General features: G+C 41.8%; 1 protein-coding gene across 1 annotated transcript in view; it reads right to left on the bottom strand.

The window, feature by feature from the left end:
* LOC118431694 (transmembrane protein 59-like) overlaps positions 1–18667 on the bottom strand; it is a 37144-nt gene that overhangs the window by 13761 nt on the left and 4716 nt on the right. Inside the window, exon 2 of the mRNA XM_035842951.1 lies at positions 761–866. Coding sequence (XP_035698844.1) covers positions 761–866 — 106 coding nt within the window. The remainder of the gene's footprint in view (positions 1–760; positions 867–18667) is intronic.

Below are 18667 nucleotides of genomic sequence, written 5' to 3'. Positions count from 1 at the left end.
CAGGTAGCTGTTCCCAAAATTCGTATACTGTTTCGAAATTGTGTTTGCTGAATTAATGCTGGACAACAACAGGGCCTAGCTTTGCAGGGATATCATATATCTTAGCTTAACACTAACAACTTACCAATTGCTTAAAACTTATACCTAACATTCAATTGGTTTAATTTGCTTTGGCCTGTCTGGTACAGTAATACTTTGCCTTAAGCACAAAGAAAGGAATGCAGAAATGCCTTCCATTGCCATTACATGCAAAAACATGGATGGCAATATGAGTTATGTGCCATGTCTGTGATTTTCTGCACAGAGGGAGCCCTAAAATCCCCATTAAACACCACCCCAGGGGGGAGGGGCAGGTCCAGGGCTGTCTACCTGGATTTGGGATCGTACCACTTCTCCCAGCGGGGAGGAGCATGTTAATGCCTTCTCGGCACCTACATCACCACTGAGAGGAAACCCTCAGCTGGGAAGTACATCATTTTACGCAAACATGGTTCCGACATCAAAGTCTCCCAGCTTATGCCTAACAGATTCGGAAGCTTTTTTACAGGGAAGCTTCCTGTGGGCTGGAGCGTTTGGCTTTACCAGAATATGATTAGAAAACCAGCTGGGTGCAACTTTCAAACAGCGATATTCAACTTTCATTGGAACAATAATTTTGTTACTGGTGGAAATTTTTTATAGAAAGCTTCTGCTATCTTCTTTTTTGTCTTTGCTTGTGCCTTTTCCTTGTTAACATTTAGCTTGAAAGAGTTTGACTTACCCGCATCACATGCATCCTTTGTGGCGTTCAGGTCCCGACTCTCCCCGATAAACTCCACGATAGAGAAGAGACGGCAGCCACGTCTGCACGCGTACAGGTTCTCTTGCTGTAAAACACAGGAGTTCTGCTGTTAGCTGGGTCTCTGTGCTGACATTTTACACACACATTCATTGCCAGAACTATTGATCACATTGAAGACAATCAATATTTTCATTTTTATAAAAAGGATATACAACATGGGATATGAAGTTAAAACTGAAGTTTACTTTTCAATACAAGACCTTTAACTACACAAACAAGATTGTGGGATGAGGCGGACAGGACAATAGATACTCTGCCTATTTGAACTGATGATGTCAATAATGATCAAAGACCACCCAACCAGTGTTTGTATTTCTTGATTGTCATTTTGCCGGCTATTTTTCTCTTTCTTCTCATAATCCTAACTTTGCAGCTGTTATTCAACTTGGAAATCACAGTGGCTTTTGGCACATTCTTCCACACATTCCCCAGATAAAGGAGGCAAATCTTTTCCTCCTTTCTCAAACCCCAACCTTGGTAGACAGGGAACTGAAGATTATCACTGATGTAGGTCTGTTTGGACATGCAGATGCGCTGGTCTTGTAGAGAGAATAGCACGCTGATCAGTGGGTCCCGTCCACAATAACCCGGAAAGGGCCATTTTGTTCAGACAATGCCGCCCATGAATCTCAAGTGAGGAGGGGCAACACTTGTCACTGGGAACAACAGCCTGGCCCCCCTCCCATACCCACCGACAATGGTCCACCCTTCCTATTCACACGTAGTATAGAGAGCCAATGGCACTGAAAATTAACTGTCTATCATGTAAAGCAGCCGCCATTCTCTTAATACACTCAGTACTGATACACTCCCAGCCCACCCTGAAAGTTCGTGTGCTTTTTGCACTATCTGCCCCTGCCACACACACGACAGGTCAGCCAATGTCGTACAAGGTCAAAAGCTAACGAGAATGTTTAGCAGTAAAGTAGCCAAGCTTACTTTTTGGTGACAGCAAAGATTTTCTTACAGGCCATTAGTGAGAACTTGCTAGTGCTCAATCATGGCCGGCTGGTAGCTATGTAATGTGGCTACTGTTCAGTTTTCCACTTTGCACGCGAAAGACATGTTCTTGTGCGTGTTTCTAAACAGTGTCTAGAACACGCAAGGGCCTTTGTACGACTGCAAAATGCTCTAAAGCTTTGAAAGACTAATGAGGAAATGTGTACATGTAACATAATGTAAACAAATGTTGTCTCCGAGTTAAAGAAGACATCAACACAGCCCAGCCCTGTATAATGAAGAGACATATCTAGCAGAACAGTTTACATTCTGTCAGAGGAGTTCAACATAAACAACCGTCTGAGAGGCGTCCGAAAATCTTCACATCTGTTGATGCTACATGTTCCAAGAAACGTGAGAGCTGAAAATAAATTGAAACTGAAGAAGGTCCAGTGTGACCGCTCGAGCGGATGTCTTTGTAAATTTTGATCTTGAAGAAAGATACCTAAACAAACCTTCCCAAAAATTGTAGAACAACCAGTGTTGCAGTGGAAGCGGATATTTATGAAAACACAGAGCTTGAAGAAAGGTTATTTAAAACAAATCTTCTCTGGAGACTTAAGTGGTCTATGTGTATAAACGTGGCAGAGGTGTTTATAGACTGGAGTAGTAACATAAAGAAGAACCTCAGGTCGAAGCACGCACATTGCCAGCTTCTGAAGTTTTGTTTCATGTCAGTCACAGAGATGGAAATAAAGCCAACCAGTTGCGCAACGATGGAGCCTCATTATTTTGGCACTCCAAAGCTAAAACCAAGACTTACAATAAGATACTGGGACAACTTTTAAAAAAGCCCAGAATATCATAAGCCAGCATTACCTACATTCAAACTTTATATCACGTTTTAATATTCAAAGGATGTATTTTGATGTCATGACAGGTACATAACTTAGTGTTATCCTAGACAGCTATCTCATCTAGGAAGATACAGTTCTTTAACATTGTTATTTTAAACTTGTCACTACATCTATCTTTTCTCCAAGCCATCTAAACTTGTCATATAACAAATGCATGCAAGGATCCCCAGCCCACTTATTTTCCAACCGAACAAGAATACATAAAGCTTTTAAGCTCTATCCATTCAGCCTCAAATACCTGCCTTAAATCTCTGACTTTGCTGCTATTCAGGTTGCCCTTTTACAGGAAAAGAAGGAATCCCCACAGAATACTAACTACGCCATGCTTTGGAGTAGACGAATTATCTCTTTGTGTTACCAGGCTGTGGGGGAGGGGATACTGAAGGCCAGGTAGAACAATTACAGCATTACCCTTTTCCCTACTGCCTAATCTTACAACCAATGCAAACTTAGGTAAGAAACAGTTACCTCAGCAAAGAGAGGGTTAACTATGAATATTGAGTATTGGAATACAATATATGACACCTGGTTTACAAGAAGTCGACCACACCTGTGAAAACTACAGGTAAACACGCAGGTGTGTGACTTGCAGGTGAGTAAGTCCAGGAGGACATACCACAGTACCCACAGGGTGAGTCAACTATGGGTAAACACCTGGCTTACAGGTAAGTGCACTTTGTGTAAACATGGCGACTTTGCAGGAGGCACGCAGACGGCCTTTACAGAGTCGCTCTTGTTACACTTAATCCTGACTTAGTTCTGCCAGCTCAACCTTTTCTGGGACAAACCCACAACAAGAGGAACACAGTACACATGACTTCACTCTTAACCCACATTACAGAGACACACACACACAAAGTTGACAAATTTGTAGGGGCTATAGCTTGTATAGTTACAGCATATAAATGTTCCACATATAGAGACAAAAATGTCATCTTGGGGTAACTCAGTCATTTCTTAGGATCTAAAACTTAGTCGAAGCTCCTTAATGAATTCTTAACTGTAGGTACTTTGGCAAATGGTTCTAAATTGAGGTGTCTAGAATGCACCCAACCTAATTAGTGTCCTTTCCCCTTTTGTCTGAGAAGGGGCACAAATGAGAGAGACATGACAGGAACAACCTCCCCTTACTGATTATCTCCTGTTAATTACAGGTACCAGGGAAGCCTGTCACTCAGGTAAGATAAACAAACATGCCCAGGTTGGTGTGTTCCCATGTGTAGTAGCCTAGGGCCTGTAAACTGTTCCCTAGGATCTAAAGTTTCATCCAGCCTAATATAAATAAACCTACACTCTTATGTACACTGCATCAGTGCTGTATACCTGGCTTGCAATATGGGGAATGTTCCAGAAATGCTAGAACAGAATCCAACTTCCTGACTACAGCAATCTCTCTATATTCCTCTTCGATACAATAGGTAAAATTGAGGTAAAATTGTCAGAAGCAAAACATTTTCTGTCTGATTATTCTGAATTTAATTCACACAAATTTGGATATTGGAAAAGTATACTTTTTTTCTAACATTGTCAGCAATTTCCATTAAAATTAAGATTTAAAAGATATGGCTTATAAGGCAGCAAAATTAAAGTAAGCACAAAGAATGTGATAATGTTGCTCTAAGCTACAAGATAAAATTCCCCAAAGATGCTTAGCTGCTGCAACCTAAGCCTAAAGCTGGGGGCTGTGGTGAGAAAATCTGACAAAATCTACAGCCCTGTCTGTACTTCAGGCTAGGCCGTGAAAATCCTCCATGAAAATGTACTTAGCAGGGGCTTGGGGCAGTGCTGCAATCTATAAGATTTTATTGCTGTCCCCAGAGTCTGCAAACTCCAGGCTACAAACAAAGCTGCAGGCACCTGTGTCTCCAGGCTAACCAGCAGGCCTGGGATTATGATGGACAGACAAATCAGCTTGGCTGGATGCCCCCTTATCCTATCATCATCCTATCATCGGTTTGATCTGTTTTGTCTCAGACAATTGTCTCCACTCCCATCCAATCCATCAGATTTGACTAAAGAGGTGTTCCAGAGAACTGCCTGTGGCTTTAGGCTTCAAAATCCACCCAAAGCAGCTTGGAGAGATGGCAGAAGCTTTGGATCAGCTCTCAATTGGTGTGTTTGTATATCCTGTGGATCCATCTGTCAGCTTCTCTCCTCATGACACCTGGGAGGGGAGATAACAGCTGTCTGCACCTCCAATCAACTGGCATTCTTCCAACCTCAAAGCAGATGTTAGCAGGGAAGATTGGACAAATCTCTACATTGCCCTGTTCTATCTATTACATACAAGCCTTGTAACTGAAAAACTGGACAGAATGTTATGTTCTTCCCTCCCATGAACTGTTGGGAGACATTATTCCAGCTTCCAGCAGAACACTGGTTTTGCCTGGATAGCTGACTTCAAGTCTACATTTTCTCTTTCATGTTCAAAACCCAACCCTTGATACACACTGCTCCAAAGATGACGTAAAACACCAATACAACTGATTGGGGAAAGGGATGTCAGCATCTAACCACATTTGTATTGACAAAAGTCCAGTCTAGATTGAAATATTACCTGTGGGAAAAGATTGACCACCATTTGGGACAGCAGGTCACCCGCACACCATAAACCCCATTCCACAACATTCTACAGTATTCAACCTGTCCAAGTTGTTTCCTGCTTGTCAACCACTACAGAGTGCAGACTGTGTAACTCAGGGTGGATAGAAAATCACAAAAGGCTGGATACCTCTACTACCCAGGCAGAACAGGACTGGAGAGTCCCACATCTACACTATAGGTCAGATGGGACAGAGATACAAACTTATGGGTTAATGTGGTGAGTGACAAGTAAGATGGAAAGAGAGATAGGGCAAGCATGGTGGTACAGTATGGATGTCCAACTATCTAGTGTAACAGTGATATCATAAAGGACAAGATAGGACATGGGAGAGAGATTTGGAGAAATAGCTGAATTATCTCTTTTTGCTACCAGCCTTTAGGGGGAGGGGGAGGGGGTAATGTACTAAAGGCCAGGTAGAACAATTACAGTTACACCCTTCTCTAATGCCTAATCTTACAACCAATGCAAACTTAGTACCAAACAGCTAACTCCGTAAGGAGAACCATGGGTGATGGGTATTGAAATACAAAAGTGATGTCAAGAAATGACCCAATCAGATGAAATATGATATACACAGTCCTGATTGGTGATCCTATCTTGTGACATGTCATCTGATAGGTCTGAATTTTGGCCACTAATGAATGTCCCCAGGCTGACAGCTCCTGGAGATAATTGGAAAACTAACCTGTAGTTTAATGGAAGCAATTAACCCGGCCATTATTGCATCACACCAGACAATGGTGCTAACAATTATTTCCACATCCACCCACCGGAAAATTGGAGTGGGGATAGAGCTGACAACCACAGAACATCCCCATAAGTACCATAACGGAATCATACCTAGGGGCGAACCTGCTAATGCAGTATGACAGTTACAACCGGGAACAACACAAAAATCAGCTCTAGCATCTTGCTTTGTCAGCAAAATTGCTCCAGCTTTCAGAATACCTGAACAGTTTCCCTTTTGTTTCATGTGCAACAATCACTGGTATCAAATAACAGTTCAGAGAGTCACAAAAGCATTTCTTTGTCTGACATTACATTGTGATAGCCACATGATGCACCCTGGGTAATCCCATGATGCCTTACCTGATCCTGCCCTGTCACAACAGATAAGATAATAGGAGATAAAACCCAGATAACATCTGCAGGCAGCACAGACCCTTATCTCCTCACTTCCTCCTGCCTGATACACCAGTTTTCCTGGGGAAGATTCCACAAATTTAATGACCATTTCTATTATTCCTGGTATCCCCGGCATCCTTTCATCTGTACAGTAAGAATGCAAGGACAAAAAGGACACCGATTAATGTTTTTACATTCAGCATTTAAATTTACAAATGTTTGACAAGCCTTGTACAAACTACAAGCATTCTACAACATTCCTTTTTTCAACTACAGTACCCAAAGTAGACTATGCAAAAAAGATGACTGACTGTAATATAGCACCCTTAGAACTACAATGGTTAAATATCATTCAACATCTCAGATGGCCAGAGAGCATCCTTTGATCCCTACTTTTATGTCACCTGCCTTTCCCCATTGAACATGCTCAACTGTCATAAATCAAGGCAGCTTTAATCTCCTTGGATATATCTCTTATCTAGCTTCTGGCTTTTATGTTTTTCCCTGGAGTTGCCATTCTTAGCTACTTACCCACCATTCCACTAGAGACCAACAGTATATGACAAGACACCCCCTATACTACAGTCCATTAGACCGTATCCCCAAGTGTCCCTACATGTCACCACGCCCTGTCATGGCACCCAGCCCCACCATGACTTGTGGTTTAGACATGGACGTGATTAACTATTGATGTACCTGCGTCCCAGGTGAGTCCATACACAGGTGTACTGTGGGATTCCTGTGAACTTGGATAAACCTCTTAAAGCAAGCTGAGTTGAATGCCTGATCTAAGCTATACCATATCCTGCAAAACAAAATATTCTGTAGCACATGGAACAAGGGATACCCTGGCAAATGGAGAAAATGAATAAATAGATAAAGAAATGAATGCTTTGTTATGAATATTTTATCATAACAAACAACTACCATACAAATCTCCCCCATCTAAAGCATATTGGGTAAGCAGACAAACTTTATATCACTCTGCCAATACTCCATAATCTCCTGTTTGTGTGCTCTAGGTAATACAAAACTCAGCGGGGCAAAAAATCCCCTAGTCAGCTCCTCACCGTAATCCCTGTTTTACCAATCTGATCAAGGTGTTCCCTAATCCAATCCCTCTTAGTGGATTTAATCAGATTAAGTCCGTGCTCATCCTGAATGAGCACACATCACAAAGCTGTCTGCCCTTCCTGTCTGTGCATGTGTACTGTTTGCCCTGGGATTTGTTGTCTGTGCTCACACCAGTTCTGGTGCAGTACACAGCTACCCAGGGACCAGAGCCGCCTGCAGCATTGAGGGTCTGCATTGGGGGTCCCAACAACGATTTACGCTGAATTCAGAAGAACCCCCTACGTATTACGCTAAATCAAGGAAGGCAATTACGCTAAATTTGGTCGCCTCTCTACGAATTACGTAGATAAGATGGCTTTCCCTACGAGTTACGGGAAATAAAAATAGGCTGCCTACGCCTTACGGAAAAGAGCATACAGACTCTCAGTATTGCTTGCCCAGCTGTCTGTTATCTGAGGCTACACCAAGCGCCACACACTGCCCTTTACTGCCCTGAAACCCACAGGGAAATTTGGAAATTTCTATAGCAGAGCCTGTCCTTGCATGGGTAGAAATTGAATCCCTCTTCTCTTCATACCATAGATTAGCACATATAGGCTGAGGTTGAGTGATATGTGGACCCAGGAGTCAACAGGAAAAACGGTAGTGGATTATGGATGCTTTGAATGTTTTTGCATGACCTTTAACTCAAAGAAACAAGAAATGTCATCTATGACAAATACTTTAAAAAATTCTGTCCAGGTTTAGGAAAGTGATAGCCTTCTATGACAAGCAGATACTACAATCATTACGAGGGAGATGTGTTTTCGCCATTATGTCATCTGCAGTCTTGCCAGACATCATAGGCAAAGCCTACCTTGGATCTAGCAGAATTCGACATACAATGGTAGTGCTTGTGTAGATGACAGTCTCCATTGACAAGTTGTTCTACTTGGTACATAAACTTTGACGAAAACCATTTGCCAGAATGACTGGATATCTGGTGCAATTGTGTAATAAATTTCTTGTTAACGTTGACAGCGCGGCAGCTAAGTAGGAGCCAACTTTGCCAACCTTAGAAATTGATTTCAAGGTTTCCTGTCCAACAGAAATCTGACCTGTCCATCTGCTATGAGCCATATGGAGGACAACAATAGACCATGACGTTGCAAAACATTTCCTTTCACTAAAGTTTCAGCTTGTTGTAAGAAAGAATGCATTTTGGACAAGTGTAATGTTATACCATGTAAAAGATTGGTCTGTATTTTCCTGTTGGTGAAAACTTCCATCTGGAAAAATCAATACTGTTTATGTTGCGTCTAGCACATATCATATTACATGTTACTTTCTGCTCTAGCCAACTGATTCCACCTCTCCTTTTAAAGTGAAGTTCCATGGTCTAGGGCCCCTTTTCAAGAGCTATTAGGATAAAGTTTGAAAGGAGGTAGGACTTTTTTTTTTCATTTTGATGGCGGCAATGCTCTTGACGTTCCTTCTGGGAGCCATTGTCATAGGCAGAGGTCTCAGTCAGTGAGTCAGCAAACGCTGTTCAGAGTGTTTCAAATTGTACTGTTTTTGGAAGGAGCTTTGCATGGAGGATGAATAAGATTCGTGACTGTCAAACAACAGCAGTCATTCATCTGTAAGACAGCCAGAGCTAAATTAGTCCACATGACGAATTTTAAGTCCTTGCTATAAATGTCACATCTTTTGTACAAGTATTCCAGTCTTTCTAAATTCAAGGCTTTTGTGCAAGCAGCCTAGGCTGCCAGATGTAGCCTATAAAGTAAATCAGAGAGGGAAGGAAGAAAATAGACTGAAAAGCGAGGCCTAAGGGCGTTTCGGAAAGATCCCAGGCTCCCCGCTGAGCCAAACACCAACTGTATCCCTAGTAACAAAAGAACGTTCAATAAAGGGTCGGGTGAAAGAGTGGAAATTCACACTTCCACAAAGGGGTAGCAGATGGTTCTGTCTTGTTTTGTCGGGAGAAAGTGACGGAGAATAAAGGCGGGTAAAGCACCGTTACCACTCCATGCTGGGAACAACACCTCACCTGTAAGGTTAGAACTTCAAAAACACTGATCAAATATAACCTTGGGTGTGCAATGATTCATTGGAAACATTTATGTGCTTGATAGTTCACTGACAATTGTCCACTAGATGCCTGGATCTTAACTCCAGAAACTTCATGACGTAGAAACCTGAAAAAGCATTTAACTTATAACTTATCATTCTCTACTAATACGTCGATGTAGGTTAGACATCCAGGTAATAAGATACGCCAAAAATAGTTACTCAAGCAACTGGATGTGGAAGTGAAATGGACAGACGTGACGGAAAGGATCCGCTATCGTTCGTCAGTAACACGGAAGCGATCTGCAACGAAACAGGTCTTTTATACTCTAACTATGAATGAAGACAATTTCAGATGTCCAATAGGAAAGGTTGGAAGACAATTCAGACTGAAGACAATTTGGATTCCAAAGAAAACAAAGCTAAGCCAAAGTCAAGCTGAAGAAAATTGAATTTCAAAGGATATCAAGGCTAAGACACAGTTAATGCAGTTCAGTCTGAATTGTCTTACAACCTTTCCTATTGGACATCTGAAATTGTCTTCATTCATAGTTAGAGTATAAAAGACCTGTTTCTTGCAGATCACTTCAGTGTCACTGACGAAGGAAAGTGGATTCTTTCCGAAACGTCTGACCGTTTCAAAACCATATCCAGTTGCTTGAGTAACTATTTTTGGCGTATTCTCTACTAATATTTTCTACATCCTGGTTAAAGTAGCCTGATAAATCTCCCTTATAGCAGCCCGCCAAACATCCAACAGCTACAGGGAAGGGCTAGTAACAGTCCTGGACAACAGAGTTTGTGTTACACAGACTAAAACTGAAGAAAATGACACAAACTTTTAATGCTTTCCTCACTATATTATTTAGTAATTGCAGTATGAACTGTTCAGGATGTGTGATCACTACAGAATGTCAGGCCTTGATGACTGCTGCTGTTTGCACCTGTGTCCCTACCAAGACTTTCCCTTTTTCTCCACTCAGGCCACACCAATTTAATTTCTTGGTTCGCGGATTTTTTCATGAAAAATATGGAATGAAAGGGCGAAATAAAAATAAAAATTGTAAAATGGTTGGGGTAAAGGTAACGGCTAATCCAAAACATAAAGAAAAAAAGTTTTCAGCTTGAAAAAAGTACAAAAACACTGATTGTACAGTAACAGTACCTGTACCCACACTTTAAGGAGCTTATAATATAAAGGTCAATTTGCTACACCAGAAAGTTGGTGAATGGTTTCAGTAATGGTGAAAATTTGCTGAATGGTAATTTTCATTTTTATTTTTTTCTCCAAAAAATAGGAGCGAGCGAATCCGTGAACCAAGAAATTAAATTTGTGTGGCCTCACCAATCAATCAAAACAACCTTCAAGGCAGGTAGATTCTATCCCCAAAAGGTCGCAGCTAAAAGCTGTATATGGCAAGGCTGGGACTGCTGATGGTACCTCACTGTGATGGACGTCTGTTGTTACACCTACACACCTTATATTGATACCCTCCTAGCTTAACCTGTAGAACATTATAAATTGGTCGAGTCTGCAACTAAATCCATCAAGTGGCTCATGCCTTTCCCAGCTATTTGTCACACCAAGACATATCAGCGAAATTCATCAGTTTGTAAATGTTACACTGCGTGTTTCTGTGTTGAAGCTAATTTTGTGCTGCAAATTTGGGCATCTTTTTATTTCATACATACAGTTTCAGTTTATGGCTACAAAGTCACAGAATGACAGATGGACATTTCATACTGTTACCCATTAACGTGATATAAGGTAAAAAAAATTCTTTCAACTCCGATGGCTTGAAAAATGTTGCTTTTTCAACCATGATAAGATTTTCTATAATAGACAGAAAAAACACATTATTAACAGAATCATGCTAAGCACAACCTGGCAAAAAATGCAGTCTTAATTTAGCCATCCTATATTTTTGTAAGAAAAAAAGAGAGGTCGAAAACCAGCAAACTTCATCCACACAGCGTTATGCTTTACCGTACACCCCACATGGATCACACTGACAGGTAAAGCCGTAAGCTGAGGAAATTTACACCCTCCTGCCACAGAGGTAGAGTGATGAGTGGGGCTGACAGGGCTTACAGCTTGTCCAATAAAGTATAGCAGGGTGTTACATGATATGAAGATTGCCAGGAGAAGGGCCTTACCACATCTGTCTTGTCAAAACATGCCCTTCATTAGTCACCTGGTCTCAGACCAGAGTGACGCTTATGGGATTGTGTTGCCATCACCTGATCAGCTAACCACATCTAGAAAATCCTTCTTTGCACACGTCAGCAGTGACATTTATGACCTGAACTTCTGAAGTTCACAATACCAAAGTTTTTTTTAAAACCCAAAGTGCACAGAAAAGAAAAGTCTTGAATATAGCCTATTTCTTTCTTTCTTTCTTTCTTTATTGACGATAAGACAAGTCATTACAAGGGTCTGCCTAGGCAGCTAGGGCTGGTAGCGGCAGAACCTACAAAAATGTGGACTAAAATACAAAAATTTTATAGCAAAAAACAATACAACATAATGCAATAAAATAAGCCTATTTGTTTTCATTCTTGTATAGTGATGACAAGGCTGCCTCTCCTAATAATCATGAAAAAATAGAATGCAAAAAAAACAGATACTGATACCAAAACATAAAGATTAAAGGTACTAACAAACACTACAGGTTACCTGGTAGGGAAAGGATAGAAAGAAAGCAAACACAACTGCCAGCTCTAGAGGGACCAGAGCTGGTTGAACAGGTGACAAGTCTGGGCCTGACAGACATGAAAATGTGATTTCCACAGGCAGTAAAAGCAGCTGTTCAGGGCGGCCGCCTGCTGGGCAAAGGACAGGCATCCACCTAACAAGGCAGTGGGCTGACAAGTGGACAGTTTGTTCTACCTCAGGTCTTTTTCTACAGGAATATAGAGTGACAACCAGGTATGCACAGGTAAACATGGAATGGTATTATGTCTTGCAAGGTCTGACAAGAAAAGCCAGTTTTTCTGCATTTTCTATATCTCACATGCGCCTTGACAAAGATAACAGGTGAACACACTGCTGAAATCTCAAAATTTACATTTACACAAAACTATAAAATGCATGCAGGGGCTGGGTAAGATTTCAAACATAGTCTCTAGTTGGAGAAGAAAGCCTGTGTTGTTCTCCCCTCACCCCTCCTTCTTACTTGTGTGCTTTCTAGAGAATTGAAAAGGCTGGTCCCATTCAAAGGGTACGGAGAGGGTAAAGGTGGTGATCTTGTGACCCTTCCACCATTGGTATCTCAAACATGTGTCATTCTCAACGGACAATTTTGGTTATCTAGGGATTCTAGTACAAAAACATCTTACCAGCTTGTCTTCGTCTTTGCAATGTTGAGCGCATTCCGTTCACAAATAAATTTTAAAGTTATCTTTGAATCATAGCCAATTACTCTGCACCACACACAGTAATACTATTCACCATCCAAGGCCATAAGTTACCTGCACTGAAGGCTTACCCGAGAAATATGCTATGGAAGCACCATAACGAAGACATATAGCTATCATCTCAGTGTAAATTTTCCTGGGTATATCCATCTGGATTTGCTTCATGATCCCTTATTCTATGCTTACCAGACAAAATATGGAGTATGCACATGGAGAAGAAGAAGACAGGTAGCTGTTATCTAAGGTCCATTTTCTGGAGAATATCCATCTGGATTTACATTATCCCCTATACCAAGCTTCCTTTCCTGCACATAAAATCTGTTACCAAGGCAACGGAACAGATTGACCTTGGGATGGCGGATGCACCCTAAGCCCCTGAGGCCGCTTTTATTTCGGGGAAGAATAAACTTTTATGACGAAGTCGTGGATACTGACATGATATACAAGGAGTTTATCCAATAAAATTACTGTCGGTGCAGCCGACTCAGCATGCTTCGTCCACTCTTCCTAGGTCTGTGTTGTTAGATATAAGACTGGTGTATTTTCCTGTGCTTTTAGACTTACATAGAAATGGACATAAATTGCCAGGCAGCATTTACAATACATGTGCCTGCATCACTTTTGCAGACAACGTAGATATGTTACGTTTCCCTGAGGTCCACAAAAGAACTGTACAAAACTTTCCTTCTATCTCTGGCAATCAACTTTGTAGTCAAAAACAAATTTTTGCAGTCTGCTGCAAGTATGTCCGGCTCTTACAGCCAGCATTCTGCATGGCTTCCTTTCTTTGTCATCTGCTTACAGCAAACAGTTTTGAAAAATTGTACAAAACTTTCCTTCTATCTCTGGCAATCCTTAAGCTTGCACAATCAGCTTTCTAGTCAAAAACAAACTTTTGCAGCCAGCAGCAAGTATGTCCGGCTCTTACAGCTAGCATTCTGCATGGCTTCCCTTCTTTGTCATCTGCTTACAGCAAACAGTTTTGCCCTTCTTGACCTCATTTTGCTGCTACAAGGCTTGCTTGTGTCTGTCATTACCTACATGCGCAGGTACATGTACTGTAATTTAGACCAGCTCCAGACAGCAAACATTTGTTTCTTCATTTTACAACAGGAAGACTGTGGCCGAACAGTACACCAGATGTGAGTTATGACCAGGTGTAACAACAAATTTCAGCAAGTTTATGACCAAAGGTTTATTGATTTTTTTTAACTGTCCAATAACAGTTGACCTACATGAAAGCTACCTCATCTGCTGTTTGGGATGATACAGATATCAAAATAAATTGGTTAACATTTTTCATGTGATGGTCATGTGATACACCTCTTTATGTCATACATGGGCAGCCCTCCCATTGGGCGATCTTACCCATTGGGCCGGTGCTTTGGGTGATATAGAATGCAGTTACACCGTGTTGTATTCTATATCATGTATTTATGTACAATGCACATGTACCAAAATGCATAATTTTTCATAAATGAAAGGCAAATGATAAACCAATAGAAACAACAACAGACTAGTACAAAGAAAATCTGATGTCACACAGAAGCCTCAAATTTGCCAGGCTGAAATGTGGCACCAGTTGTAGTTATGGTGCAATCATTCCCATCTGGAAAACTAGACACATGATGGGTAGAGACAGGCTGGGGATGGCACATAACACACCAGGACAGGTTTACTGACAGGCTTTCCTTGTCATAACAGCTGTCTATCATCTGTGTGGTCCAGATTTACCATGTACTAAAGACAGTCTTTCATCAGAGTAGGGGTTCCTCCAAACAAGGCAGCAGGTGGGTATCAATCTCAATCCCACCATCCAGTAAAAAAAGGATTTTACATCAGCATTTTATTTCTGTAACTTTTCTGCGCCTCTGATGACATTGTGTAACCTTCCAATCCCAAGAAGATAAAATCCAATTTTCTTCCACCATGCCTGACAACAACTTTCATGACCATACATAAAAGACACATATTATCCTGCCAAATGAGTAAAATCTGAGCCCAGCATTTAATGCCAAGCCACGTAAAAGCAGTCTGCACCTAGCCATTTACTATGATTTAGGCAAGGTCGTAAGGTCGGAACTCTAACGAACCGAGGACCGGCCTAATTAGGCAACATTCCTCATGGCGGCTTCTCAGGTGTGCAAAGCTACTGTAACATGTTGAAATCCATTATGTGTCACTTACACATGATAACAGAGTCACTTACTTACATTAGACTAGTTACAAGGACTTGTTGGACAGGTCTGTCCATTGCCCTCAGCTGTTTGCAAAGACATGATCATGACTAGCCTGCTTTCAGCTCATCATAGACTACTTGTTTCTTTCAATAATTGTAAAAATGAAAACATGTACAAGATTGCATCTTCTGCCTATCAGTCTATCAAATTGTGAAACTCCAAAATGGCCCAGAATTCTCCATGGTTGCTACTGTAGCACTGCACAATTGATCATTAAAACATGAAAATTCTGCAAACTCCTCCGGCGTGCCCAGAATAAAATGGTAGCAATCTATAATCCTTTGTTTATCAAGTTTTACCTGGATAATTATCCACTAGAGTCCCAGACAAATGGCTTGTGAATGTTACATGTAGAAATCCGGGGAGACCAATCAGACAAGAGAAGAGATGACAGACTCAGATACTGGAAATTGTAACTACAAAATGATTCATCTCCCACTCTCAAAACTCACTCCCTCATTTGGAACCCGAGTAAAGGACCAGACAATCAGAGATGCCAGGCAGAGATATCATTAGAAGGTATAAAAGCAATAAAGCAACAAATATACAAGAAATCATTAAATCCCTGATTAAACCTGCAAGCAAATGCACAGAGACAAGCGCTGACGATATGTACATTTCCAAGAGATTGCAGACACAGATACTGTGTGAACAGTGAAGGCAAACTACAATGATTTCCACACACATTGATTCTCCACTTTATCTGATGCTGTTTAGGAGTCTGTCTGCCCACAGAACTGTCTTGTGTCTGGAGGAACCACAAAGTGATTATTTCTGTCCCCGCGGTGTACTTTACTAAAACGTTGAACTCATCTGGCGAATTCTTCTATCACTACATCAGTGCATGTCTTTTGAGGAGAAGTGAGGATGATTGTTTTGGCAAATGATATGCACATGATAAAGTAAAAAGCAAACATAATCAATCATGTGACAGCAGTAGCATAACTTATACTCTAGCTCATGCAATAGGGAAAAACACTACTCTCATACAATTTGTTTTCTCATACATTATTGTTATCTACACTGTACAGGGAACTAAGCAAACGATACGAAGATAAAATAGGGGACAGAATTGACAAAATTACAGGAAAAAAGCTTGGACGAAAAGCGAAAGACTGGAAAAGGAGGGGAAAATGGAAGCCATCCCCATTACCAGCAACTGAAGCACTAACTTCTAAGTAAATGACCTGTAACAGACAGACTATGTAAATAAAACATAATTATTGTATTTGTTTCCCACAGAGTTACTAAACCCTCAGGCAACCCTAACGCTTCCAGTCTCCCCTCAGAACAAATACATTACAAATCACAAAGGAAAGTCATAAAATAACAAGAAAAGACACCCTTTTCATCTACAAATGCAGCAAAATCTGAAGGCTAAATTCTGCTTTTATTTGCATGAGATAGGTGGGCGTCTCCAACTTAGTCAATTTATTCGTTGGTTGGTACACCCCTACCCCAAGGGAGACCATTCAGTTGAATGGTGGGCGTCTCCAACTTAGTCAATTTATTCGTTACTTAGTACACCCCTACCCCTAGGGACACCATACTATGTGGATATAGTCACAAGAAATACTCGCTCCTGATTGGCTGAGGAAAGATGGCCATGTTCTAATCACAATTTTGACGCCTACTTAGAAGAGAATCATGTCTCTGCATGGGATTTAACAGCCTTTCTCCCCCAAATAGACCAATTCACAGGAACCCTGCTAAATATAAACTGTTGTATTGTTTCAGACTCTTTGTCAGTAATGGTGTGAATTTTTCCACCATTGCCCCGACCTCACCTATCCTGAAGACCATTCGGTGACAGCAAGACGTATGCCATAAGTCATCACAAGATTAAAGTTGCAATATCAATGGCAGCTTAGCTGTAAATTCACAGAACATAAATCTCTGTAGACACATTCATTGTTATTCATAGTGCTGCATCGCCACCTCCACAGGAATGACTATTGTGACTTTAGGGTACATTTTGTGGGGCTTGCCGTGCCAAATTCGGTTCCAACCCAGCGTGATCATTTCCCTTTCAATAATATTCCATTGACCCGGGCGACCCAGACCTGTGGAGACAGCCAAGAAATTTATATATTGTTCTTTCTCGCTGCCCATCTCGCAAATTAAGTTTGTGCTCGCTGCGAATCATCCTGATTGCTGTTGGCGGACGCTAAATGATGTGGCTGCGTGCGGATTAGCTCGGGGTCTCGGTCCGGCCCACTGTAAAATTGCAATCCCGGCAAACTATGGGCGCTGCGTCCGTGAGCCGCACAACAATGGCAGGAGAGCCTCTCTCCTGCAGAGGCATTGAATAGTGGCGGGCAGAGCTGAGATCAGGGGCCACAGTAGGCTTTCTCACACTAAACAGCTGGTAGCTCACTCCTAATGGCTGCCTTTGTGCATCACTATTGGGAGCCGCGGCTGTGATACAGAGCCTACTGGGCAGTAGAAGCGGGGCCACACTCAGTGTGTTGTGAATCATAATTAATACATAGCCGGACCTCCCCGTGTTGTGTCTCATAATTAATATATAGATAGCTGGGCCACCCTATGTTTAGCAGCATGACTAATTGAAAGCCGAACCGCACGGAGTCACAGTGTTTCCTACAGAAATTCAACATAAACATGGCTACAAACTAAAACTGCACAGTTTCAGGTAGCACCATGCCAAGCTAACACGCTCTGTGCTATCTAACCCCAGAACCAATACAGATTTCATGCCAAAGACTGTAGCAGCAGCGGGGAGAAGATGAATAATGGGAATCTGTGCCCCAAGTGTAGAACAGTCTGCTTCATTTACAGGGACTGGCTGCTTCTCCTCTCAAAAGCATGTCTACTTCTATATCAACACTGAACATTTGTTTGCTAATCCCACTAGAGAAGTCATGAGCATCCAGCACCATTACAAGTGCTTCCTTCTTAGTTTCATGGTTGTCATTGCTTGCTGTTGAACTTTTCCAGACAAGTGCGCCTTGAAGGGTGAGGCCCTGTTAGCCTCCTTCACCGGCCTCTCTGGGAAGGTTGGCAATTTTTTTTTGGGGGGGGGGGGGGGGGCGGTAGGTCGATTCGCGATTTTTAACCGGGAATATGCCGGGAAAGGAATATATGACGGGAAAGGAATATACACCGGAAAGCTTGTACGGGCTAGGCGAAATTGGCTTCCCAGTAGGCCTGCTACTCTTCGGTATCTACAAAGCCCTATTAAAAAACACTTATCACCATTTGGTATGGATGTGCGAACTTCCCGTCATAAACGCGTCCAGCACTGGCAGCCCGGCACACACCCCGTTGCGCGATGACCCGTAACTTTGTAACGGTCGTCGGGTCACGCATTTCAAAACACGGCTCATTTGAAAACGAGTACTTACCGTAGAAAAACTCCGCTGAAACTTCCCATCATGTACGAAAGAGCTTCCCCGAGTTGAGGGAAGGACTGGTTACAGCTCCCTGGAAACTGCTC

Source organism: Branchiostoma floridae, chromosome 15 (assembly GCF_000003815.2).
Source record: "Branchiostoma floridae strain S238N-H82 chromosome 15, Bfl_VNyyK, whole genome shotgun sequence".
NCBI lineage: Eukaryota > Metazoa > Chordata > Leptocardii > Amphioxiformes > Branchiostomatidae > Branchiostoma > Branchiostoma floridae.
Note: the sequence above shows the minus strand (reverse complement) of the source record. Positions and strands in the feature narration are given on the sequence as shown.